The following is a 27,189-nucleotide window of genomic DNA, read 5'->3' on the forward strand; positions in this document are numbered from 1 at the left end:
CTCTCCTATCTTATATAAACTGTAAAAAACACACATTTATGGTTTTATTCAATGGTATTTCCAAGGATTTACATTAAAACAACATGCGTCTGCTATATTTACAATCCCTAAATCATAATTTGTAGTTTAATCATTTATACATATATATATATACTTTATTTTTTTCCTTTTTTCAAGGCTGTTTTCATATATGCAATCCACTGCTTGTAATTACAACAGTCTACAAACCAACAAACAAACCAACAAAGCAAACAAAAAAAGCCTTGATTTGTACTCTCCTAATCTGATATAAACTCTAAAAAACAGCACATGTATGGTTTTATTCAATGGTATTTTCATTTTCATTTTCATTAAAACAACATGCATCTGCTATATTTACAATCCCTAATCATAATTTGTAGTTAAACCACAAAAAAACATTACTACTACTACTACTACTACTAATAATAATAATAATAATAATAATAATAATAATAATAATAATAATAATAATAATAATTATAATAATTATAATAATTATATAAATTGTCAATATTTGTGTTTTAAATATGGAATGCACCCAGTAATATGTGTAATTTGACTGTAATGCGATTATATTTTGTATTAATAATCTGAATCTGTAAAGTAACTAAAGTTGTCAGATAAATGTAGTGGAGTAAAACAGTATAATATTTCCCTCTGAGATGAAGTTGAGTAGAAAGTAGAGAAAGTAGCAGAACATGGGAATACTCAAGTAAAGTACAGGTACCTCAAAATTGTATTTGAGTACTTAGTTACATTCAACCACTGAGTAGATTTTATACTGTTTTATACTATGTTTTACTCTTCCTGTTAGAATAAAATAATTGTTAATTATTTAACTGCAAAGTAATAATGTGTTTTTGATACCTTCCCTTTTTTTTTGCATTAAATCATTCCAGGATGTTTGCTGAAATTGATTGAATGTGTGTAAAACTAAACAAATATTCACTCCAGGAAGGAAAGAGTTACATTTGGTGACACTGCAAACCAGCTGACTGACCACGTGACTGTGCGGAAGTGAGAGTATTAACAACGTGAGCAGATCTTGAGCAGGTGTCCTGCAACAATGCTGCTGGTGCGCCGTTTTGCTTTGTTTTTCCTCTTTAGTTGTGTGAACACAGTGTTGTGTGTTCAGGGTTCATCCGGGGCTCAGTCAGAAGCAGCAGCCCCGCAGAGAGCAGCCGGCTGCGGCTGTGAGAACCTGAAGAGAGCCGCTGCTGCTGTGGAGGAGCCTGACACAGCTTCTGCAAACCCAGCTGACAAATACTCAAGAGGCGCCAATGAGAGGCCGTCTGAGGCTCTGGGAGATGAGAAAAACATACAAAGTCAGGTAATCCATCGCTGCTGCCTTTTTTTTTTTTTACTTTACTGGACAGTTCACAGTAGAGAAGACATGCAACACAAGTCCCTACTGAGACGTTTTGCTCAATGGAGCACCAGGAATCCTGAAGTGGTATTCAGTATTATTTAAACCTCAACTAAAAGATACATGGATTAGGGTGACCAGATCTCAACAAACCAAAATGTGGGAGTATGTTTGTGTGGGACACCTTACCAAGTCTGAGAGGTAGTCTAAAATGTTGATATAATGTCTATCTAACTTAAAGGTCCCATATTATAAAAAAGTGAGATTTTCATGTTTTTTTTTTATTATAAAGCAGGCTTAAGTGCTATGTAAATACTGTGAAAGTATCGAAACACTCAATCCATAGGGAGATACACACAGCCCGTATTCAGAAACTCTGCATTTGAAACAAGCCGTCAGGATTTCTGCCCATTCGTGATGTCACGAATATACAATATTTAGACCCTTCACACAATTTAAAACGTAAACATTCTAAATGTGTCCCCAGTTTATTTCCTGTTGCAGTGTATGTGTATGTCATCAGCTGACAGGAAGTACACATGGACCCAAGCTGTTGCCTAGCAACTCAATTCTGTTGCAAATCCGTCAAAATGCGCTAAAACGAAGCGTTTCAGACAAGAGGGTAAATACAGGTATATTCAGGCAGACAGTATGAGGAAAAAAAAGAGTTTTTTTAACATTACAGCGTGTAAATATGTTCTAGTAGAAACACAAATTACAAGAATGTACCTGAAAATGAGCAAAATATGGAACCTTTAAATAATAAACATTTCTATTCTGCCCCTTATCTTGTAACATCTCCATGCTTTTCCCGAATGCATCCATAGATCGGCACATCTCTTTTTGAGCCGCCCATTTCTTGTGAGATTCACATGAACTGTGTCGCTTCATGTCGTATTCTCCCCCTGTGTGAAATTGAAAAATAACTGACAAATTTCACAAAAAACTCTGATAATCGTCTTCTCAAATACTTATAAGTAGTTTCACAGTCTTTGTTGTAGCTGCTCTTCCTTCTCATCTTCATGGCTTGTGACTTTGCGGTGACTCACAATTTTCCCCCGTTGGGCATAGCGTAGCAAAGCCGGTGAAAGGTCAACCTGCACTTGACCCACGAGTGCGCAGTTTGACAGCAAACACAGCGCCGTGATGACAGCCTTCCCTGCTTTCTTCACAGCCATTGGATTAAAGCCAGATTTTTTTTTTTAAAAGTGTCTGTCCTGCAGTGATTTGACTTTTGAAAACTAGAGCCAATGAAAATGTGGGACATTGCGTCGAGATGTGGGACAATGGATAAAAATGCTGTGCAGTCCTTCGTAAAATGGGACACCTGGTCACCCTGCACCCTTTAGACCACATTAGGTAAGCTAAATATGCATTTTTTTTAATCAAACTTGAAAAAAGGATGATCTGAGTTCCTGAAATGTTGACATCTTCCACATAAGGGGCTCTCAATACAAGTTTTCATTTTCATCAGTCCGACAGCAGGCTGATGTAGTATCACTTGCCCCGCTTAAGTGCCCTAGACATTGAAACCCTCTCAGCAACTGTACATTTTTGCACTGCAAATCAGTTGTTCAACTCTTCTCAACCAGGTACCAAGTAAAGAAGTTAATGGACTGATAAGCCTACATTTCCTGCAAGTTAAACTGCTATTGTTTCAGACTGTTTCAGAGAGAGAGAGTGCATGTTTGTGGCATATTGTGTTTGATATTAGTAGACTTTGACTACTTAAATTAGTTCTATTTCCTGGTTCGCTATAGATTACTCTCAGCTGGTTCTGAGGAAAGAACAGTGTGCTTTATGCTCCGGTCCCTCAACAAGCTCCACCAATTAGATTGGTTTTATTTTGGGCTTTGGTTAGACATGTTACGTCATTGTCGGGGGTTTGCCAATCCTAGTGAAGCAGTCTGACAGCCTCAGAGTCAGTTCAAGGCATGAAAACCTCAAGCAATTGTTACACAGACAATATGACACAAAACTCACTCTGGTGCAACACATTTACTGTATGTTGGCAAAAAATAAAATCACAGGAAGACAGAAATGAAAAAACGCCCCGTTTTTTCATATTCTGAGACAGGAAGTTGCCATTTACAAAGTAAGTATAAATAAAAGTTTATTCCTGCATACAGATGGTGCTGATTTCTGGAGGAGAGTTCCTGATGGGAACGGACAACCCAGGTGTCCCTGCAGATGGCGAAGGCCCTCAGAGGCTGGTGCACGTGGACTCCTTCTACATGGACATCCAGGAAGTCACCAGCCAACAGTTCCAGAGCTTCGTCAATGCCACAGGATACATTACCGAGGTATGCATCCAAAGATTAAAACAATAAGCTGTGTTTTTGAATTCATTAGAAATTAATTCAATCAATCAAACCAATCAGTATGAAAGCAAATCTTTGCTCATAACGTTTGTATCCCTTTTGCTTTTAGGCAGAGAAATTTGGAGACGCATTTGTCTTCGAGGGGATTTTGAGCGAGAGTGTGAAAAACCAAATCACCCAAGCAGTAAGTATAATTATTCAACTGTCAACTTACCGGTTCAATTCACTTTTTCTGATGCTACACCAGTATGAAGCATTGTTAGTGCCATGATTATTGGACACATTGATAGTTGTTCAAGTCATAAGTCATCACTTATACATCACACACACCACACATGCTTTTCTGCTTCCTGCTTTTTCTGCTATCTATCTATCTATCTATCTATCTATCTATCTATCTTGGGGGAAATAGATATATTTAATTTAGTTCTCTTTTCATTGTCTTCCAGATTTAATTACAGTGTACTGTGTTCAGATGTATGTTGTTACTACATAACACATATTTCCAAACAACAATTTGAAAATACTTGGAATATTTACATTATATGTTTCATATACATGAAGTATTAGTACTTTACACCTGTAAGAAGGTCGGCTATGACAGATTTTGTTCTTTTGTGTAGCTGCCACCAAAAAAAAAAAAAACACCAGGAAGAAAAGAGAAAATATGATAGAGACTGCATTTTATCATAGTAATGAAGCAGGGAGAGTAATTGATGAGTTACAGTGTGATGGAATTTTCCATCAATTCCTCTCTTATTGGTAGAAAGGTCAGAGTGTTTGTCAGAGTGTCCCTCTGTTGACATTCTTGGGTTGGAGTCCTGTCTAGAGGAGCCACCGTTATCTGTACAGCTGTGCCTGTAGTGGAGACCGTAGAGCCAGTCGCTAGGGCAACCAGGGTCAGAGATGCCAGAGGAGCAAAGTAAGTCAAAACATGATAAGGGGTAAGACACTGAGCACCGGGGAGGAACGACAGAGTTGTGCGGCCTTCACGCAGAGAGCATCTATTGTGGAGACCTGACAATTCTCCTTGATCAAGCTTCAATAAACCTTCTTTTGTAAGACATCATCAGCTCCGGACCTCTTCCTTCCAAAGTTAACTTGTGTATCAATTATTCCATCACATACAGTATAATAAGGTATTCAACTAGTAAAATAAACGTTCCTTAATTAACAGTTTCATAATGCTTCCGGCCAACTGCAAAATGTACCTAGAGCGGTAAACGATATCCAGTTTTTCATCATGGAGGTTGTGATAAAATGACCCGCCAGCCATGTGAGGAGAAGAAAGACGATGTTTTCGTGTTCAATGAGAACATCATGTGAAAAAAAATATCATTGTGTTATTATTATTGATATTATTTTGATGTCCCTCCTACCGGGATGTATTTGAACATCTGTAGAGTAATATACTGTATGTGCACTAAGCTTTACCTGTTGCACACATTTTCAGCTTCAGATAGACATGAAGACACATACTACTGTTAAGAGTCTTGAGAAGGTTCACAGATTGGTTGTGAGAGGCCTCACAACCTGTCCTCAGGCCTCTCACAACCAGACGAAAGCCAGACAGCAGGGCATTTACTGCTTCATCACAGCTGTCATGTGCAGCGTGATCATGTGGCTGAGAAGGTGCTGTTTACCCCATTAGTGTGGCAATGCTGGAAACCATTAGTACCATTGCAGTTCTGTACACTACAGACAATTTAGATGAAGTGTGTATGTGAGAGAAAATGGAATGGAGGGTCTGAAAGAAGCACAACATCAGTCAGTAACCGTGGCTAACATCACTTTGTTATTAGGTGGCTGCTGCCCCCTGGTGGCTCCCAGTCAAAGGAGCCGACTGGAGGCACCCTGAGGGTCCAGACTCCAACATCACAGACAGGTAGAAAGACAACCACAAAATACTCAGTTTCACCAGTTTTTTTATATTAAAGCGAAGGTACACATTTTTCCAAGTATGTCTTAAAGCAATTCTTGCATGTGTATATGTACATTGATATACATACTGGCCGTGGATGTGATTCTAGTGTAAGTGATGGGGGACAAAATCCAGAGTCTCCTTTCTACAGTTCAGTTGAAGCAAATATGAGGATTCAGCAGTGAGTGAGACAAATCAAGTGGGTTCATCTGAAGTTATGTTTTTTTTTTTTTTTTGTGCAAATCCCCATCGCTTTTTCTTACTGTGTCCTGTTCAGTAGTGTTTGAAACCTCCCAATAATTTTCACTGGTTGTGGAGTTTCGGTAAGAATACATGAGAACACGCTTCAAAAGTTTCTCGATCTTTAATGGAAGGCTAAAGGTTAAGACTTGAATGTGGTTTGTATGAACAGAAAATATATATATATATATATATATATATATATAATATAATATAACTCACACAATACAAATAATTACACAGCTGTGTTGAATACTCGATTCTGATTGGTCAATCACAGCATTCTACGGTCTGTTATTTCTTTATAACAGACCGTCGCTATGTATAACAGACCGACGCTATGTATTACAGACCGTTGCTATGTATAACAGACCGACGCTATGTATAACAGACCGTTGCTATGTATTACAGACCGTCGCTATGTATAACAGACCGTTGCTATGTATAACAGACCGACGCTATGTATAACAGACCGTTGCTATGTATTACAGACCGTCGCTATGTATAACAGACCGTTGCTATGTATAACAGACCGTTGCTATGTATAACAGATCGTCGCTATGTATAACAGACCGTTTCTATGTATAACAGACCGTTTTTGTGTCAAATTATTGATTTCTTAAGTAAGTAGCCTTGTTATAAGTGGGATACTGTTGATAACAGCTTGTGGGTCATTGTTGTGAAATAAATCCCTTCAGGGCATCGAGGTGCCGCATCGCCCTGTCAGGGTTTATTTCACAACAATGACCGGCTCGCTGTACATTATCCCTTACTTAGTAACCTCTATTTGTTCATAGTAAGGCATTGAATTGTAAGACTCACACAACTATATCAAATTACACACATTAAAACACTGAGCACATATAAGAAGGAGACACACAGGCCTGAAATACACTCAAAAGCACTAACAGGACCTAAACATTTGCATTAATGTCAGACCGAGGGGGCTGCCCATGGACAGGCGCCCCGAGCTCAAGGGCACCTCTGCAGTGCCCGGGATGCAAACTGGCAGCTCACCAACTACCAGTCCACACTTGGTCTGTAGAGGGACTTGAACTCGGCAACCTTCCGGTTCCCAAGCCTAGTCCCTACAGACTGAGCTACAGTCCCCCAAAACCTCCTATACAGCCAGCAAGACAACCTTTATCACCACACACATCCATCAAACTCACCGCAGTCAACTAGCAGACAAAAGCTAGTAAACTCTGGGAATTTGGCACTAAAAAGACTCAAGTTTGGACGAAACCTACTTGATAAGTCTAACTCAGACTGCTGTAGCCTCATGTTAGCTTCAGCAGAACTTTAAAAAATGTATTTTTACACAGAACAAGGACAGTGGATTTTGTCCCCCATCACTTACACTGGAATCACAGTAAGAAGGGATCTCTTTACAACCCATGATCAATCAATTCAATTCAATATACAGTACATATGGGCATGGGAGCATAGCAACAGACTTGAAAACGTAAAAAATATTGATTCAAAAGCAAATTCACACCTGCCACTTCTTTTATTTCATTATGACAGTTATTTCTTTTGGCAAAAGCAAACTGATAAACCAAATACAAGCTCAGTAATTAACTTTAAACCTGTTTTTTGTAGGTTGGACCATCCTGTTCTACATGTGTCCTGGGCGGATGCGGTCGCCTACTGCTCCTGGGCCAACAGGAGACTTCCCACTGAGGCAGAATGGGAGTACGCCTGCAGGGGCGGCTTTAAAGACAGGTGTGATATTTACTCACTATGTGATTTGAAAATGCGCCAATGTGCTGTGGTTTTCATACGGTATGTTCCCATGTCAATGTCCTGATATACTGCTCCTGTATGTAGACTTTATCCCTGGGGAAACAAGTTGAACCCGAAAGGAGAACACTACGCCAACCTGTGGCAGGGGGATTTCCCCAACCATAACTCTGCAGAGGACGGATACATCAAAACGTCACCGGTAAGAAAAGGAAAGATGGAGAGATGCTGTAGTAATGGGTGTGTTTTAAGGTGCATCATATTTCAGGTGAGGGAGGATGTGGGTGACTGTGAGCGACTGTGAGCCATTGTCACAAAACTGGAAACAGGTTTATCATGGAGCCACTGCCTATATAATCTACAGGAAATTAAAGGTGCTGGAGATAAGAGCTCATTTCGGAAGTTGATAAAGTCACACCAGCAGCTCGCACCTTCCAGAGATTAAATGAATAACCATTAGATAATATTCATCCAATCTCTTTCTCTACAAAGCTTTAGCCTCAGACGTATCAATCATGAATGCATGCACTCAGATTCTTAAAGGGTATGAGCTGCTGAAGGAATCCTACTGATCCCACTAGCTGAACATACAGGGATGTTCATGCCTCACTGATTATAATAGCATAAATGTAACTATTACTATCTCATTTAAACAGCTTGGCATGTTGGGCAATAGAAAATACAATGAAGAAAAACAGATGGGACTACCTGTAAATCCAGATTAAATGATGCTCATTCTGGCAAACATACAGGTGATGTCCTTTCCCGCCAACGCTTTTGGCCTGTATGACATGACGGGGAATGCGTGGGAATGGACCTCAGACTGGTGGACCGTGCATCACACCACAGACCAACAACACAACCCAGTAAGAACACATTACCTCTGAGTGTTTTCCAGGTTTAGTTTTTGGGTCTGATATCTAATCATTTGTCTCTCTTTCAGACGGGTCCTCTGTCGGGCACAGACAAAGTGAAGAAGGGAGGCTCGTACATGTGCCACAAGGTAACAAAGACAACCACTTTTACGTTTATAATGCTTTATAGATTTAATAAAAAAATCAAGTTCAACATCTTCATTATTCAGCCCGTTCTCATTTCCAGAGCGTTACATACAGGAGCTTTGTCATCACCGTCGGCGTTTGGTACCACCGCACAAGGCACCCTTTAGCGCCAGTATGAAACGCACCAGGTGTTCCATTAACTATGAAGTCAACCCATCTGGGGCTACAGTAAACACTTCAAGAAAGAGACACACACAAAACAGGCGAGAAGGGAGGTGGATGGGTCCAACAAACACAGGGCTTTCATCCAGGAGACCGCTGTTCGGGATTCATGTGTTAACGATAGGGTCGACGATGTTGGAAAGCTAGCATAATTTGAAAGTAGCATCGCCTCAGGAGCTCCGTCTAAACCCACCCCTTCCCCTCGGGGAATGCACGAGCACCGCCGCATCGAAACTACTTCACAGACACAGAGCGGAGAGAGGACCTCAACTCAACAACGCTACCTCATGACAAGTAACCAAAGCAGTGCTACTTTTGGTTGAGTTTTCTCTTCCATTCTCCAGTAAACTTGCGGCGGCGACGCGCTTTGAGTTCAGGCTGGTGCACGCCAAGAGTAGAGTACGAGCAGGGAGGCATCTGATTGGTTCTTTCTAAGCGGACCGTGAGGCAGTGATTGGTAGACGTTTTTACAGGATTACAGCAGCTACAGATGACGGCTCTTTTCCAGTCCGTTTTCAGAGCTCATGAGTAATGGATCGCTGTCGGGGTGTAAAGACCATTTCAACCAATATAACAAATAGTGTATACTGGATAACATCGTCAGCCCTGCCTTTAAGTTTCACGCTACAATCAGCTGTTCATTCGTGTCCCGTGTTCACAACGTTCAGTGTCATTTTCACTGTACAAACATATACATTTTAAGCCCACCCATATAGTTTTTTCCTAAACCTAACTATAGTGGTTTTGATGCCGAAAATAGCGCGACGCCAAGGAGAGTGACAAGCGGCGGTATGTGACGAGTTGGGATGAGAACGTGTTGCAGCATCAAACATGAAATTAGAAACACCCGTCTGAATGTCAGCTTACATATTTTAACTGTTGGGCGGGTATATTTTATGGGCAGTAAGCTCTTTTGTCAGGTGAGCGGATCAGTGAAAACTAAATAGTTTTGGCTAGTTGTGCAAACCTGTTCCATAGCAAGTATTGAATCCAGGCAACAACGGCTCTGACATCAGCATTTCCAAAGGACGAAGAGGAGCTCTCTGTTATTCTGTTACCCTGTTCTCCTATTCTCTCTTTTCTTCCTGATATGTGAAGCTAGTTTAGTTTAGTCGCCTGTCTACTTGTTCAATGGCTCTCTTTGTTCTGGATTTAAGAAACTTGAAAAGTGTGAAATGGAGTGGACAGGATAACTCATAGTATTTACGTATGTGTTACATTTACTTTATCTGCAAAACCATTTGAGCTGCCCACTGGTGACCACTCCAGTGTGCTTACCACCAGCATCTGTTGCTATGGGAATGTGACTAATTGCATTGCAAAATAAGTCCCTAAGCACAGAGATCTGGTTTGTTTCATATGAATAAACCATGTGAGGAGGAGAGGACGATAGTCAGACATGCTTAATGAAACAGGATCGGTGCAGGATGAGCGAAGAAGAAATCAGATATAAAGTGATGGCTAAACTGAAATGATCGCTGTGTAATTGTCTTCATTGTTTGTGTTTCAAATTGCTGATAAAATGAATTTATTGACAGTAAATTTCCCTCTCTTCTTTCCCTCTCTTCCTCCAGTCTTACTGTTATAGATACCGATGTGCAGCTCGTAGCCAGAACAGTCCGGACAGCGCCGCCTCTAATCTTGGTTTCCGCTGCGTCTCCCAGGAGCAACGGTGACCTGACCTGCTCGTCTTAAACACATCTATTCCAGCTGCTCTCTAACCCCAATGAAAGGAATTCAATAGAGGCGTTCTTATGTGCCATCTCAATGACGTGAAGTTGAGAACATCTTCTGTAAACTTTTATAACTTTCTATTTTTTCAGAATGTTTGTTTTCATAAGTAATTAATATAAAAGGGAGTTGTTCCTACGGCGTTGTTCTCTTTACGCCTCTGAGCACAGGTGGAGAGAGAAACTGAATAACTCAAGTGATTGTTTCTGCTCGGGTCAAAGAAGTTATCAGTGGCACAGATCAGAGCGGTCTTGTAAATGTCAAAACAAATCTGGCTGAGATACAGACTAAAAGTCCGTGTAAACTATACTGCCGATGTAAAATGACACTGTGAAATTGCTGCAAGATTATTGTGAATTATTGTAATATAATTTTTGCAATCACTGATAAATCTGTGACAAATGGGATCCCTAAAAGATTTCCTGATTTTCCTTTATTTCAGGATTTTTGTTTTGCATTGTGTGAAATGGCCGTAGCCTGAAAGTTGGCCACAATAAAAAACTTTTATTTGTCTTAATGTGACTCAAAGTATTACACTGAATTTGTATGGGAAACTTTAGGTTTAGTTAATTGATGCTAAACCTAAAGGTGCTACTTTGTTGTTACTCTGTGTTTTATCATGACTGACCTCTATGACAACCATATTTAGTTGTAGTGTGGCATCCACCAGAGGGCAGCACATGCTCAAATATCTGTCTACCTGTCTGTCTATCTGTCTCAACAGTGTTTGTACAGTACCTGTTTCTTTCATACCCATATTGAGGAGTTAAGCTGACACAGTATGAGCTCTGTCTGAGGATGGTTCAGGGCAGTGAGCACTGTGACGGTGTAAAGCTGATTCAGACAGTTTTGGTCTGAGATGGGTTTAAGTTCCTATAAGACGTGCGATTAAGACTCCACATGAAACCAACAGCATGTACCACCAGCGGGGAGTGAGAGTGCCTGTCTGAACTGAGAGGATCAAATAAACGGAGTGTCTATTTGCACCCGGGTGAGAATAGTCACACGGCAGCTATTCGGCTATTTACAACCGGCCAAGTTGTAATGTAAACAGTGACAAAGTAGGATCAAGGAGTAGGTTGTGTTGGATGTATGGGTCCACCTCAGTACTGTCACCCAGAAGGCCAAGGTTAAAATATCATGAGATGCTGATTTATACACTTAAAGATACACTTACAGATGAAGATTTAATAATTATTTTCAGTTTTCAGTCACAGTTTGGTTAGGTTTAGGCACCAAAACCACTTGGATAAGTAGTTGCAAATTAGTTACGGCTAGAAATCCTATATACATTGCATGGGTTGCACTTTAATCAAATGTTATAATGCCTACATGTATTGTCCCTGTCAAATAAATTAATAAATAAAATAGGAAAAAATATACATACTGTATGTATACAGTAAATAGTATTGTTTGCTACTGACACCTGGGTGCTAATAGCATCTGCCTAAAATAAATGCAAGACGAGAACATGAATTGGAAAAAAAAGACCAAATGTCTGCAAAAGAACCAAAAAGTATTTATTGTAACTTCTTCAGCATACAGATTGCATGTGAAAATAATAAACTAAGCAATTAGCGAAAAAGGCTAGCAAAATAAGTGAGTAAACAGGGAGAGGGTCAAAACGTTTCTAGTGCACCTCAGTAAAAAGACTCGAAATGTTTGAACAAACATTTGTATTTCTAGCGTTAACATCACATTTATCAGCAAACTACAAATCCTATTCTCTTGCACTTAAAATCAGAAAGTTCAAAGGTATAGTTGATACAACATTACTGCACAATCGCTAACATTCAGTAGACAGTTTAACAAGTCTAAACCCCCTTCTGTCAGCTTTTAACTGAAGTTCATACAAACTCCATTATCTATCAGTGCACAACAGATTACCTGTCTTACAAAACAGAGAAAGAAACACTGATTTCTACTAACGCTGCAAGACGACCCCTGCTGCTGTATTATTAACCCAAAATAAAAGTGAGTCAAAAAAGCACCACAGAAACAAGAGCAACTAAGACAACCTGGAGGCTAAATACAGCTGCCATCTTGGAGAGTCCAAAACAATGAAGAGATAGAAAGAATCGAACAAAGGCGATACGCTATACTAATAAAAATCCTGTCCTTGATCACTCTGCCTCTTATTAGCAAAGCTGAGAATACAAAAAAAACATTTGCAACTTTATTTGACTTTTGCACCAAAATGGCAAAAGTGTGTCTTTTTGTGCTGCTGGAGAGGCAGCCAGGCCTCCTCACCGAGTCCTCACCGAGTCCTCACCACATGTAATAACTACGCGTGGTGTCGACAGGAGAGGGTTTTTCCCTCCGCGCTGCCGTCTTTGTCCTTCTCGACGTCGGCCTCCCACAGGTTGATGAGCGGAGGGTAGAGCTCGTTCAGCGGGATGGAGGAAGTCTTCAGCATGTATTTCTTCAGAGAGTGGTGGTAGTTTTTTCTCTTCCATCTACGGGCAATGTAGACGCCCACAGTGGCCAGACTGAGGAAAGCCAGCATGGTTGCCATGACGGCCAGCACGGCGGCACTCGGGTGCTGGTCCGACAGGTCAAGGGCGAAGGTGGCGCTACGCGTCGTCACATTAACACACGACTTGTGCGTCTGCAGGTGGACGTTGGAGACCGTGAGGCACACCTCGTACTCGGTGGCAGGTTGAAGGTGCGTGAGGTTGTACTCGTGAACGTCTACAGGGACGCGGGCCGTGTAGGTAATGTGCGGGTTGTCGATCTTCATGGTGGCCGAGGCCCACTTCAGGTTGGAGGACATGACGTTAGAATTGACCTTCCAGGAGACCAGGATGGAGTGTGACTCAGTCTGCTTGACGTAGATCTTCATCACCTGGGCGCTGTCGAGCAGGGTGCCGTTTACGCGGACGGTGGCGACCCGTGTGTCAGCTCCTTCTGTGTTCTGGGCCACGCAGGTGTAACGACCAGAGTCCTCCACCTGGACGTGAGACAGCCGCAGGCTCCCCTCATTGTTTAAGTGGTACCGCTCTGACACGGTGTCTATTGTGATTTTGGTCCCAAGAGGAGTCACCCAGTAGATCTCAGGCTCTGGCTCGGCCATGGCCCTACAGTCCAGACTGACGCTCGAGCCCAGCTCGAGGTTCAAGTGGCCGGGGAAGGTGTTGTGGGATATGAGGGGCAGGCATTGCTCCGGGGACTCCAGCAGCCTCAGCTCTCGAACCCGCTGGCCTCTGAGTTCTGGTGGGGAGGTGCAGAGCATGGCAAGGGGCTCCATGAAGCGCACCGTTGTCCTGTTGGAGTTCATCCACTGGATGACACAGTCACAACGCAATGGGTTGCTATGCAGACTGATCTCCCGCAGATTGGACAACGCCTCTACGGTGTGCTGGTAAAGGGCAGTGAGGGCATTACTGTTGAGCATCAGGCTCTCCAAAGAGGACATGTCCCTAAAGGCCAACCTATGCACATAAGACAGTTTAGGGTTGTTGGTGGCCTCCAGCTTCGTCAGCTCTGGTAGGTTGTCCAGAGCGTAGCGGTCAATTGACACCAACTCCATCATATTGTTGATGCCCAGCTCCTTCAGACGCATCATGTTCCTGAAATCTCCTTCCTGGATTTTGTGAACTGGATTCTTGTTTAAATCCAAGAATTTCAGATTGGGGACTTTTTGAAGGGCCAGTTGAGGGATTCTGACTAGTTTGTTGTCGTAGAAAGAAATGCTTTCAAGGCTATCCAAACCTACAAAAGCATTCGCCGGAACATCAGTGAGGTCCATGCCAGCCAGGACCAGACTCCTCAGGCTCCCTAGAGGCTTAAAGTTCATGTCTAGGAGGCCAATAACTGGGTTCTCCCCGATCATGAGGATCTCAAGGTTGGGTGTTTCCTCAAACCAGCGGCTGTCTATGACATGGAGCTTGTTGGAGTTAAGATGAAGGCGCAGCAGGCTGTGCAGGCCTGCAAACGCCCGAGGGGAGATGGAGCTTATCTGGTTGTGGTTGATGTAGAGCTCCTGGAGGTTGGACAGGTTTCCCAGGCAGTGGTCTGGCAGCTGGCTGATCTGGTTCTCCTCCAGGTGCAGGGTGGTCAGGTGGTTCATGCTTGTGAGGCCTACAGCTTCCACGGTGCTGAAGTTGTTCTGGGACAGGTCCAACTCTGTCAAGTTGAACAGCGCCTCCAGCTCTCCACTGGTGTGAGAGATGGCGTTGCTCTGCAGCAGCAACACCTGAGTTTCTGTGGACAGGTTGGTAGGGATGTGCGTGAGCCTCAAGTCGTTGCAGTCCACCGTGGTTGCCTCCTTGTAAGTTGACTGGGGGGTGAACCAAGGGCGGATCTCGCATACGCACAAATGTGGACATTCTTTGCCATATGTGGGAGCCAGAAAGAAAAAAAACAATCCCATGCACAGCCAGAGTAGAGGAGGCCACGGCTGCGAGCTGAGTGCCATGGTGTCTGCTCTCTCTGCTCACACAAAGCTTAGATGAGAGGCAGCGTTCTGGAGAAAGCCTTGGAGGGAAGGTTTGTGAGCATTAGTCTTCTTTACTGCTAGCTGGATGCTGTAGGCACTTTCCAGAGTGGTGATTTCTAATCCAGGAGAAAGTTATTTGCAGAAGCCAGGGCAGAAGATCCTCTGGTCCAATCTGCTGATAGGTTTGTCACTTCCTCACCTCGAGGTTTGAGCCTTAAAAAAAGACAGAAAGCAAGTAAAATGTTAAAGCCTGCAACATATGCAACATTATAGATTATCTGTTTGTAAAAAAAAAAGGTAGTGAATTAGATCAACTGAAAAACAGCTGAATAGAGAATGTGAGAGAGTAAGAGAAACACATTTGGATTTCTTGTAGAGGGTAACAAATGAGGCAAGTGTCAGTTTCCCACAGTGCCACCCCACAGATATTTAGGGGACTAAGTTGACATGTCTAACAGTGCAGAATGAATCTGTCAAATTTGTCTCATTGCTCTGCTATCGTGTAAACATTCATTCCCTTCCTTTTAATGAGCTCCTACACAGCCAGACACAGTTTGAAACCAAGAATAAGTTTGAGAAAGAGTTACTTCTGAATCTTGACATAAAAATTGAGTCAGACCATGCATACCAAAAAGAAACTACTTAAAGGGATAGTTTGGGTGTTTTGAAGTGGGGTTGTATGAGGTACTTGTCCATAGTCAGTGTATTACCTACAGTAGATGTTGGTCGGCACGCCCCCAGTTTGGAGAAGAAGACAGGAGCACAGGAGCAAAGCAATGTACTACTGTGGACGGGGCCGGCAGAAAAACTTATTTTAGCCTCCTAAAAGAAAGACTCTCCTAAAAAAATTAAAATCAGTTTAAGTGTATGCAATATATAGAATATTTTCACCGCTTTACCTCACCGTCAGACAGCCCTTTCCAACGGAGAACTGAAGGCGTTGTATCCATCTATGCTCTCGCCAAAGCCACCAGGCTCCATTGAAAAAAAACTATAATTTGACCTCGCAGAACACAGGAGTTTGGTGAATCCGAACTAATCAAAGTCACACAATAACACAACCAAACTAATCGATCGAGGCAGCGGTAGACCAGCAACTCCTGTGTTCTGCGAGGTAAAATTAGTTTTTTTTCAATGGAGACTGGTTGCTTTGGCGAGAGCACAGATAACGGCTTCAGCTCCCTGTCGGAAACATAGACTGTATAGCTGTCTCACGGCAAGGTAAACCAGAAAAAATATTCTATTTTAACTGATATAGATTTTTTTTTAAGGTGAGCCTTTCTTTTAGGTGGCAAAAATACGTGATGCTGGCAGCCCTGTCCACAGCAGTACATTGCTTTGCTTCCGTGTGTTAACTCCTGCCTGTTTCTCCAAACTGCAGGCATGCCAACCGTCATCTACTGTAGGTAATAAACTATGGATACGTACCTCATACAACCCCACTTCAAAACACCCGAACTATCCCTTTAACCATTATGCTGTTTGCCTGGCTATTCTATTTGTTAAACTGTTTCACGAGTGAAAATTAGAGGTAGGCCTACTGTTTCTACATGTTAAGATAGTAAACGATAGTTACAGCAATGGGATCTCAAGCTTTTGCACAACATATCTATAATTTGGCTAGATCGAGTGATTTGATAGAGTGAAGCATTGTAATTATCAGGATCTAAGATGATAAGGTTGATATTAGCTCTGCTTCCCTGATGTGTTGCGTATCTGTCTCCTCAGAGATTACCAACATGTTTTGCTCTCTATGCTACCGGGTAGATTATCTGCATACCAGCTTGGTACCAGTGATCCTCTCGAACGAGTGTGTGGGGTGGGCACAGCCGGCAGCTCTGGCTGTGAGCCCATTACACAACAGGCTTAATAAACAGGGAGTGTGTGCTCTTCACTGTTAATCACTCTCTACTTATGATACAGGCCCACAGGGAAGCAGTCATACACATGTGAAGTGTGAATTTAGCTTTTTTTTAAGAGCCAGAGCTGAGGCCGATGCTGTGTGCACGCTACACTCGTCCAGGTTCGGTCAAAGTGAGACAAGCAGAGAGAGATTGGAAGGGACTGACAGGCCGAGCCCCCAAAGGAATTGTAATATTTTATGCTTTTGCTTTCATTTGTCGGTTTCATGACACCGACTCCCAGAAACGTCTGCAGGGATGACAGGTACAGATTCAGCTTTGACAAGCAGATATTATGATATCATGAGCAGTGGGGATGAAGAATCAGTCATCAGTTTCTTTGAACAAATCCTAAAATGTAGCCGTGTATATTAAACTCTTGTGTGATCACATGATAAAACAGGCCTTACTTTGTTAGCATTTGTGTGTAAGTGAGTGTTTGTTTGTGTGTGATGAGCGAGCTGTCAAAAATGGCAATTATTATAATAAACAACTGAAAGCAATAATCATCTTCTAGTTTACATTAGCAAGAGTGAAAGAAAGAGAGACGTTCTCTCACTCACTGAGCACCACGGTGTCAGCTTCTAGCCTGACTCACACTCATAGAAATTCACATTTATCCTCATAAATATACTGAGGTTGAGCATCCAGTGTGTGTGTGTGTGTGTGTGCGGCACAGAGAGATAGTTGGGTGTATTTTGTTTCACATCAAAACTGACAAGTTCCTCCAGTATTAACATAAAACGGATACAGATTGTTTTCCCTCTCCTTTCATGTGCTGTCTGTTCGCGCCCTGCGATGTGTTGACACCTCACAGTTTTTTCTCGGCATTTGCATGTACAATAGTATGAAAGCAGCTCAGCAAATACAAAACGGACCACTACACTATGCAGAAAAACAACATCATGAGATCGTTTCTAGAAATTGAAACACGCCAGGAGAGCGGCACTGCGCTGTAATAGCAGCTTTTCTCAAATACAGTGAATACACAAATAGTTTCAGCCAAACTACTAGAATGCCCAAAACTGTGTATTCTTGGTCTGTTCACAGATTCCAAGGCTTTGTAACACCAAGAAAAAAAGTATTGTTTTCTTTCTTCTTCAAGCTAAACCAACACATTTTCAATCCCAACTCGACAAATACTGCTGCTTGGTCAGTGCCCCTTAGCATCGGAGACCGACGCACAGGGTACCCCTCTTGCGTTACTTTTGGACGGACCAGGGATGGCGTGTAAATATACGCTTGTTACATGCATAGTGTCCTTTTAAAATAAACTTCCGTTTTCACAGGAAGTTGGGTTTAGGCAACACAACCACTTAGGTAGGGTTAGGAAACGGTCGTGGTTGACTAGCGACTCACGTGACTGATGATACTAACGATTCACGTGACTCATGACTCAGCGACTCATGTGACTGATGACGATACCGACGATGTGACTAAATAAGTCAACCTAACAAGAACACAGGTCTCCTGGTTGAAAGTTTTGTGTTTGTTTGACCTATCCACCACATTTCCCGCCCGCCCTTAGCGGACTCTCACACTATTAATTCTACGTCACTTGCTTTGACCATCAAATAACACCGTGGTTGGGTTTACATTGGAGTTAGTTGAACGCCCGGTTCGTCACATACTGTTACTAAAGGGTACCTCCGTGCGTCGGTTTCCGATGCCGAGGGGCACTTACAAAACGGTGGTATTTGACAAGGTGGGTGAGTGAGAACGGGTTGGTTTAACATACAATATCTGTCTTTTGGAAAAACTCAGAAAAGACCTGTATTAGCCAGTAGCTGAAAAACCCTCTCTCAATGTCTTGCCTTAGACAAATTAACCTTTGCTATCAAAGGAAGGCCTGATACCATTTATAAAATAAAAATAAATAAAACATTTTTTTGTAAAATGACTAGGTGCGATCTTGACGAGTTAGTATGAAAGATGTGACTGGATAATGTAAAGCTTTTTTGTATACCAGCTACTGTAACTTATTGTTAAAACTTATTAACCATTTTACATGTAATATTACGCCTCTTATGGTATATCCATTTAATTAATTTTGATTTATTTATGTCCCTTTTTTTATTAATAGTAGTATATTTTGTTTATGATATTTAAATCATATTATTGCTGTTATTTTTTATTTTATTTTGGATAGCTTTGAGTGAAGATTATGAACAGAGGAAGACGGGGGTATACATTTGTATTTGTAAAAACAAACAAAATGCCAATAAATATATTTGTCAAAAACAAATACAGTGAATATGCAGCAGAAAGTTAAAGTGTTTAAGCATCACAGCTCATTGGTGTTTCTTCCTCTTTGAGTAAGAACACATATGGTGCAGGTATCAGGTGGCTGGTCTCTGTGATGACCCGGTCACACTCAAACTGATCTGATTCCCTTAGTGTGACTAAATTGTGGCAGCAGGGACCTGCACCTTTCTCTATTCATAGATCTTAACTGCTAAACATGTGGCACCTCCTTCTGCCTTTAATCATTGAGTTTCTCAAATAATCCATTCACATGTCTTTCAATGAAACTGCTTGACTGTCGATATACTGTGCCTTGGAATATAAAGATTAACTTGGCAATACATTTGTCTGTCCTCCCTCTTCCTCCATGTGTTGCGCTGCTCGGGTATTAAATCGGAGGAGACAGGCGGAGTAATCGCTGCTTTCATGCTGAGCCCATAAAACTCAGACACCTGGCACCAGGTTTCTGGCAGACTGGCAGCACTATGGGGGTCTGTATCCGTTCCCACCTATCTCTCACTGTGTGTACGCTTTGACCTTGTTGACCCAAGGAGGCTCTGCTGAGCACATATGCTCCTTTTCACTGATGGCCTTCTTCATAATCACCGCAGTACACAAATTTATACTCACGAGCTGCCCAGTATACCCACAGACACCTTTTGTTGGCCACAGACCAGCTCCACTGAAGTGGTTGGAGTTTAAAGGAATATTTCACCCACAAAATCATCATTTGTATATCAATTACTCACCCAGTGTTACCTTGAAACTTTTTCTCACATGCCTCTACGACCTCCATCAAATAACAGAGAAAAGTCTTAATGAACTGAAGTATAAACATACATCTTCACTTAAACCTTACTATTTAAAACACTTTTGACTCGTCTGGACTCACGCACGCCTGAGACTGTTTATGCGGAAGGGTATGTCTAGATTTCACTAAACACGCCCATTCATTCAATTGCAGAGTGTCACCTGCCACTCTGCTACAGTGTGTGTAGAATAAGAATCTCTATAGCCTACACCTAGACATCTACATCACACATAATTTACTTTGTGCAGCAAATAGCTTTCATGCAGATGATATACAACGTATCCGTGTGTTTAAAGCCATGATTTAAGTCCACTCCATCCATTAATTTCCTACACAGCAACTATCATACAGTATATCTGAATCGGTACAGCACGTCTGACTTTCACTTTGACACTGAGGTTTAAAACCGACAGATATAAAAACATACTGTGTGCATACTGTAAATGCATTTGGTAATGACAAGGTCAATGAGTGGGAAACTAATAGTACCCATTTGAACTGTCAAAACACACAGATGTGTGTGTGTCATAATTACTGGTTGGTTGATACAATCCGTAGACTGTATATAAGAAGTGGGCGTAGTCACCGTGACGTCATGCATTGGTTTATGGACTGCCGTTTTGAAGCCTTGAGTTCAGCATTTTGGCTATGGCCATCTTGGCTTTTTGCAACCAAAAGTGACACGAGAGGGTGGAGCTAAGTACAACCAAACGCTGAATAAGACATTTTTAGGCGACCAAAAGGTTTTAATTAACTTTCATTAACTGAAAACACACTGTGAAAGGGTTAAAGTTGTAAGATGAAAACACGGACAACTCCCAGACCGAACAACGCCGTGGTAGCGACCTGTCAATCACAAGGTAGCCACGCCCTAAAACATACCCTGCTTTATGGTCTATTTGACTCTAAATGGGACCATAATTTACTAAATCAACATCATTCTGTATTGAAGAAGACTTGAAACTAGAGATTGAGACCATAAACTCATGTTTACAATGTTTACTGAGGTAATAAATCAAGTGAGAAGTAGGCTCATTTTCTCATAGACTTCTATACAATCAGACTTCTTTTTGCAACCAGAGGAGTCGCCCCCTGCTGGCTGTTAGAAAGAATGCAAGTTTAAGGCACTTCAGCATTGGCTTCACTTTTCAGACCCAGAGGTTGCCCACTGATACAATCTGAAAACACGAGTTTGATTCATTAAACAGCTCTACAAACGACTTCCTCGTCGCTACTATACAAATACTATTATTTTGGTATCTGCATTCTTTTATAGGATGGAAATGACGTGAGTATTGAGGAGAAATAGTAAACTTTGTTTGTCTCAAAGTCCTGGCTACGATCATGTCTCAAAACATGTTGAGAACTACAACAGAGGAGAACTGAAATCCCACAGTAGTGAGGTTTGTTACAGCGTTATACTGTACAAAATCACTTTGGTGGGACTACACTTTTGTGAACTCTTGTTCTCTGGGATGGGACAGATATCAAGTCTGGGACTAATTCTCTCAAAGCAGGCCCGGATCAGTTGTGTGCCAGCAGCACCTGTATCCTGAAAATCTATTGCTAATTCTCTTGGCTGAGGGGGCAGAGAGCAAAGACACTAATTTAAAATGCACGCATACATATGAATCTACACTGCACCAATCTCCACACTGCCACAATATACACATTCTGTCTCCCCACTCTTTGACTCACCCGCTGTGACATGCAGGCATACACAGACCACTGGAAGGAGGCAGAAAAATCCCCCAACAGCTTGGCATTATCCAGCTGACTGTCTGAATTGAAGCCTCCAGCAGGAGGGATTTACTCTCTTTGCTCACCCAATCCTTATGAGGTTTTAATCTAAGCACACATTACGCATTTAAAACACACACGTCGTCTACAAACACACACCTACAGTGGCTGATAATTCCACTGGGTCCCGTTAAACCTTCAGAGCATCACTGGCCCTGAGGTGAAGCCAGACGGCGAGATGTAATTGTGGGACATAATGAGCTTTGTCTTCTTCATGCTAAGGCCTCATAAATCCAGTTATAAGACAGGAACTCTGGACAATACAGGGAGCAATGACGATAATCACATTCACTACAGAAACACAGACCTGCAGTCAGACGGGGGGGGAGCATTTCTCTTTAGATCTGTGAAACCGAGGTGTTTGTGTGTGCAGGCGGCAGCCACTGTTTTCAGTGGAAGAAGCGTGGTTGCAGATTGCAACCAACTGAGTACCCCTCCGCTCACTCCTCCCTTTCCAATACTGCAGTAACATGAGCCGCAGAGTGCAAAATCGTGGTAACGCCTTCACCTTGCTCAGAGGCCATCCATACCATAATAACACTCCTAAAGGGGCAACGGAAATCAGACAGTGGCTGGCGGTACAACGGTTTCGCACTCCGCGGCTCACGTTCCCGCGGTTTCACACGCGTGCCGGACAACTACAGTGGCCTTCAGGTAACTCTCTCTAGAGACACTGTTTGTTTTTTTCCATTCTGGGCTACTGTAGAAACATGGCAGAGCAACATGGCGGACTCCGTGAAGAGGACCCGCTCCATATTTAGATATAAACATCTCATTCTAAGCTAACGAAAACACAACAATTCTTAGTTTCAGGTGATTATACATTAATGAAAACATTGTTATGAATATTATATTCCATTTCTGAAAAATAGATGCCCCAAAATATTACGCACTGGCCCTTTAAAAAGAAGGTCTTAAAGGTTCAGTGTGAAGGATCTGGTGGTATCTAGCGGTGAGATGAGGAAATTGCAACCAACTGAAGCTTCTCCCGTGTGCCAAGCGTGTTGGAGAGCTACAGTGGCCTCTCTAGAGCCAGTACGTAGAGTGTGTGTGTGTGTATGAGGGACGTGAGTGGTGAAGCAAGAGAGAGAGCGCGGCAGCGACGGGAGCGAGTAACGTTATCGACTCCGGTCCAAGCAGGAAAAGTTAACGGTATTTTGGTTTGTCCTTTCTAGGCTCTCTTAGGCTGGTTTGAAGACATTTCATTGGACTTGACTTTACACCTTTACAGAGTTTAGATGCAAATAATGCTGCTAATACAACAACACTTCACCATGTGCCACTGCTGCAGCCAGGAGGGACCTCACTTGATAGTGCACACTGCATCATTTTTCATAGGAGGCTATGCTTTTACCCCCTCTATCTCTGAGGCCCTTTTCACTGGGTGCAAAATGTAAGCAGTGTTTCTGAATCAGCAGCCGCACAACAGGCTCACAGACATGCCATCACCATAGCAACGGCTATGCCACCGGCATGTCTGTTTCATAAGCAAATGAGAAGACATGAGAAGAGCTATTAGAGCCATCAGGCGGCTAAAGGAACACGCCAGTGAGAACTGCTACTGGTGCAAGAAGGTGAATGCAGCGTAAAACCAAATGATAAAACAACAGCAATTATGCACATTTGCTCAAATGTCTCTCTTTCCCCATATCAGCATACACCACACTGTAATAATATATTTCCAGACTTCTAAAGCAACAGCTTTTCTGGACAATCAGTTTGAACCCAGAGCTATCATGTGGCGCTGGGAAGCTGAGTGGTGCCGCCTGATGTTTCCTCCATGTCCTCACTGCGCTGGCCTGCCTGAGAGACATCCTGTTCCTGCACCATTAGTATGCAAGTGTCTCACTTCACATCACACAGGGCTTTGGTGCAGCTGCTGATGGCAGAGGTGTAGAGCCGAGGAGGAGGAGAAGGATGCATGTCCACTCAGTCAGAGAGAAAGTAAAGACGGGGGAGGATGGAAAGCTCTGCTGAACTGAAAACGCAACGAGAAAATCCCAAACCACGTACGGAATTAAAGGAAAGTATGCTGCACACTTACAATTTCTTCAATCTGTATTAAGGTTTAAAAGTCGCAGCACGGCAAAATTGTCTCCGTATTTCTATTTACTGCAAATCCATATGGTAGCTTTATTTCCCCGTGGAACTGAGATGGATCTTGACACAATTTTTCTCCTCTGGCTCTCAGTTGTTTCTCTCTGTCCTTTATGCCCTCATCCTCCCCCCTCCACTTCATCTATACTTACAGTTGCAATGTCGGTGAAAAGCCAATTTGTTGTCACTGGAGCGTCAATCAATCACACTGACGGGGCAAAAGTCTCCAATCTCAGGGGGACCCCTATTTGAAACAACGCAGAGGTCAAGGAAGATTAACTTGCGCTGCTCAAATTGGCCTTCAGGCCAAAAAAGATTGTGTCATTAATAAAAGCTTTTGAAATGGATTTTCATAAATGGGATTTTTTTTTAAACATTTCTGACAAGGCTTTTGTTCAACTTTTAATTTGTATGATTACATCCAAAGAATAAAAGTTATTTTTCTAGTTTATCGCTGATAAAAACAAAAGGATGACGAAACAGCTGACTCAGTCATAGCATCTTTTCTGAAACCTTACAATGGCCCGTCGTGTTTCCACGTTCCCCTTCAGATCACGCTCACAAAGGGAGAAGGTCAAGCTGTTGCACCCTCGTCTCCGCCGCTGTGGGAACCCCCGGCACCAACACATGCTGTAGAGTCAGGGCCCTATCTAGTGTCTCACAATGGCTCCTACCCAAACACACACAGACACACGCACCGAGACGGGTCTTTGTTTTGGCAGGTTCTCACACTCCTCATTACCAGCTGAGGAGATACGTCACTGTGCATTGTGAAGATTGGGGGAAGGTGCCACAGCCTCCTATACTCCCATATGATCAGCTCATTGGGTGACATCTGGATCAATTGTCTGCCAAGACAAAGTGAACTACGTGCAAGTTGTGTGTTGCTAGAAAACAAGCATGCAAACCAATGCATAATGTTCCTCCTGTCTTCATCAAACGTGATAACCTACCCACCTACTGATATTAGTGAGTTCTTTGTGATCTCAGTAACAGGTGCCATTGTGATGCAGCAGCTGAAACAACAGAGATCCCACTTGACAAAGGTGACCCTAACAATACAGACTCCCCCATGCTTTCTCAAACTTCTGAGTAGAAACACTGGATCGTCTCTTTCTTTCTTTCTCCTCTGCATCTTCCTTTAAGACATCTGCCAATTTCCTGACTCTTAATAGGCATGCAAAATAGGTTTGATGGAGCACATTGCTGCTATACTCAGCTGTTTCAGCAGCAGCACTCTGCACCGGTGCTGCAGTTTGTGTAAATGTTACACCACTACACTGTTGGTTGAACCCGGTGTCACAGTGCAGAGAAATGTCAGGATTGCAGCTTTAATAATGAGCCCTTTAGAGATTCACAGTTCACATTAATGCTATGTCTCAAGTACAAGCAGAGGTAAATAGTGCAACTTAACACAGGTTTTTGCAGTGCACAGATGGTTCTTTTGTTTCCCTCTCCCTCTGATCTCTGATCAGTTCATAAATCATCTTGAGAAAGGTTCATAATAATAATCATATACTGTATATATATAGATTGACTGCAGAACCACAGTGCCCTTGCTAATCTAATTCCGCTCTGCATTTTATTGATAAGACGCACACATTGCAGATAAATGCGTCGATAATTACGCACAACTTTTTTAGGATCTATTTTTCTGTAAAAAATGAAATCTTTTGTTTGTTGAAGCTGTAAAAAAACACTCTTAACACGCGCTGCACGAGGAGCCGCGCCATGGAGATGGAGAGAGAGACCACGTTATTGTTTCATTTCATCTTTTTGTTCATCAGCGCGTTTCTCCAAAAAATAGAAAATGATGACTTCATCTTTACGAGTTTAACACTCTGGACCGGACTGAAATATCCCCACCTTTCTATACCGAAGCAGGAAATGAGTTGATCTATTTGATAAACATATGAATCACAATTTCAGCATATGCATAATAAAATAAACACATCACATCTCTCACCTCTGAAGCGCTGTATCCTCCCGCTGCAGGCTGCTCTATATCTGACCCGTGCAGCAGCATCCGCAGCTCCTGGATGATGCGCGACGGGTTGCAGGTTTTAGAATAGAAAACAAACGAGATCTGATCTGTGGAAAGAAAAAAAAAAAAAGAAAAAGCAGCACCCCCTTGGTTGTAATATGTGTGCTGTGATGTGGAGACGCTGGAGACGCGGTGCCGAGACTTGAGAAGTGGAGAAACGCTGCAGCAGCAGCGCGCAGCTCCCAGTGACGAGCAGCTGCTGCCTGGTGGTGGTGCAGGTCAGCTGGACTCAAAACGCGTCTGACACCCACAGTGATGCCCAAACAGGCAACCTCACCACCATCTGTTCTCTCATCACAAAAACATGGGAACAAAAAAGTCTCACCCCACACCACAGCAAAGCAAAAGTGCCAATTTTAAGGAGGACATGTAAAAGGAGGAACCAATGAATGAATGAATGGCACCTATATATGAGATCTCATTGTTTGGATGTTTCTGTTCTCAAGTCAACATGACAACATGAGGTTCAATAGGAACATTAAAGGGACTATTTGTAACTTTCAGAAATGCTTGTTAACAGCGACACCTGTGGCCGTTAAGTCAACGAAAGTCAGTGTCGGGCTCGCGCTTGGTCGCTCTACATAGACATGAACGAGCATCGCTAAAAACAGTGAGGCGACACACGTCAGCTAAAACCACAATATCACTCTATATTTCACCTGCTTGGCAGTAATGTTAGCTGACCAGACGAAGGTCTCTCCATGAATCAATGCTGATCCTAGTGTTGGCTTTTCCTGCTTCAGCCTCCGGGGCTGAAGCAGGAAAAGCGGGTCGGTAACGGGGCTTTAGCAGGAAGAGAAACGTTATCGTCTCCCGACTGCGCCCGCAGGGAGACACCGGCACCCGGTCGGAGACGGTAACGTTTCTCACTGCGGAGCCCCGTCACGTCACAAGACACGGGAAACATCTGTTGGTCTGGAGGAGCTGCAGCATTTATTTCTGCACAAACGTCCACTGTACATTCACTAGATATTCTCAGAGCTACTAACTCTTCTGCAGTGTGTAGTGAGCGCGCATGCACGTGTAGAGGTGGAGCGAGACAGCGAGAACGCGCGCGGTGTGTGAGGGAAGGCAAGCAGGCAGAGGAGCAGAGAGTCCGGCCACAGGCGAGTGCGCATATGTGAGCGTGCATGGGATCCGGACCCGGTAGATTTATACGTATAAAAAGCTACAAACAGTCCCTTTAAGGCTTGTTTTAGAGGTGGACATCACAAGACTTTTGGATGCCTGGACACAGTTGATATAAATTTGAATGACTTGCTCATTAATAATTCATAATAATTATGAA

General features: G+C 42.6%; 2 protein-coding genes and 1 long non-coding RNA gene across 4 annotated transcripts; 1 reads left to right on the plus strand and 2 right to left on the minus strand.

Annotated features, from left to right (window-relative positions):
* The first annotated feature begins 908 nt into the window (after positions 1 to 908).
* sumf1 (sulfatase modifying factor 1) lies at positions 909 to 11,171 on the plus strand. 2 transcript variants are annotated; one of them, XM_037780806.1, is made up of 10 exons: positions 909 to 1,038; positions 1,157 to 1,351; positions 3,517 to 3,690; positions 3,818 to 3,892; positions 5,511 to 5,593; positions 7,472 to 7,594; positions 7,700 to 7,814; positions 8,365 to 8,478; positions 8,556 to 8,615; positions 10,410 to 11,171. In XM_037780806.1, the coding sequence occupies exons 3-10, from the start codon at positions 3,517 to 3,519 to the stop codon at positions 10,509 to 10,511; spliced, it is 846 nt and encodes a 281-aa protein (XP_037636734.1). In that variant the 5' UTR covers positions 909 to 1,038; positions 1,157 to 1,351; the 3' UTR covers positions 10,512 to 11,171. The 2 variants fall into 2 exon arrangements, with proteins under 2 accessions (XP_037636734.1, XP_037636724.1); XM_037780796.1 differs by lacking the exon at positions 909 to 1,038 and having other exon boundaries at positions 1,045 to 1,351.
* Positions 10,078 to 18,164, minus strand: LOC119494717. Its single transcript, XR_005208277.1, has 3 exons — positions 18,017 to 18,164; positions 17,154 to 17,155; positions 10,078 to 10,088 (listed from the first exon to the last, which is right to left on the minus strand). It is a non-coding gene; the product is annotated as an uncharacterized LOC119494717 (long non-coding RNA).
* On the minus strand, positions 12,062 to 26,360 carry LOC119494701 (leucine-rich repeat neuronal protein 1-like). The gene is given in 3 exon segments (XM_037780783.1): positions 12,062 to 12,882; positions 12,884 to 15,217; positions 25,824 to 26,360. Coding segments are annotated over 2 exon segments (2,148 nt in total). The 5' UTR covers positions 14,984 to 15,217; positions 25,824 to 26,360; the 3' UTR covers positions 12,062 to 12,834.
* Positions 26,361 to 27,189: the final 829 nt, after the last annotated feature.

This window comes from Sebastes umbrosus, chromosome 1 (assembly GCF_015220745.1).
Source record: "Sebastes umbrosus isolate fSebUmb1 chromosome 1, fSebUmb1.pri, whole genome shotgun sequence".
NCBI lineage: Eukaryota > Metazoa > Chordata > Actinopteri > Perciformes > Sebastidae > Sebastes > Sebastes umbrosus.

What these genes read in the sequence shown, in the direction of transcription:
- sumf1 (XM_037780796.1), top strand. Translation starts at nt 1,088, where the DNA reads ATGCTGCTGGTGCGCCGTTTTGCTTTGTTTTTCCTCTTTAGTTGTGTG. An exon ending in GACTCCAACATCACAGACAG is followed by an intron (nt 5,594 to 7,471) that starts GTAGAAAGACAA and finishes TGTTTTTTGTAG; the next exon opens with GTTGGACCATCCTGTTCTAC. An exon ending in GATACATCAAAACGTCACCG is followed by an intron (nt 7,815 to 8,364) that starts GTAAGAAAAGGA and finishes GCAAACATACAG; the next exon opens with GTGATGTCCTTTCCCGCCAA.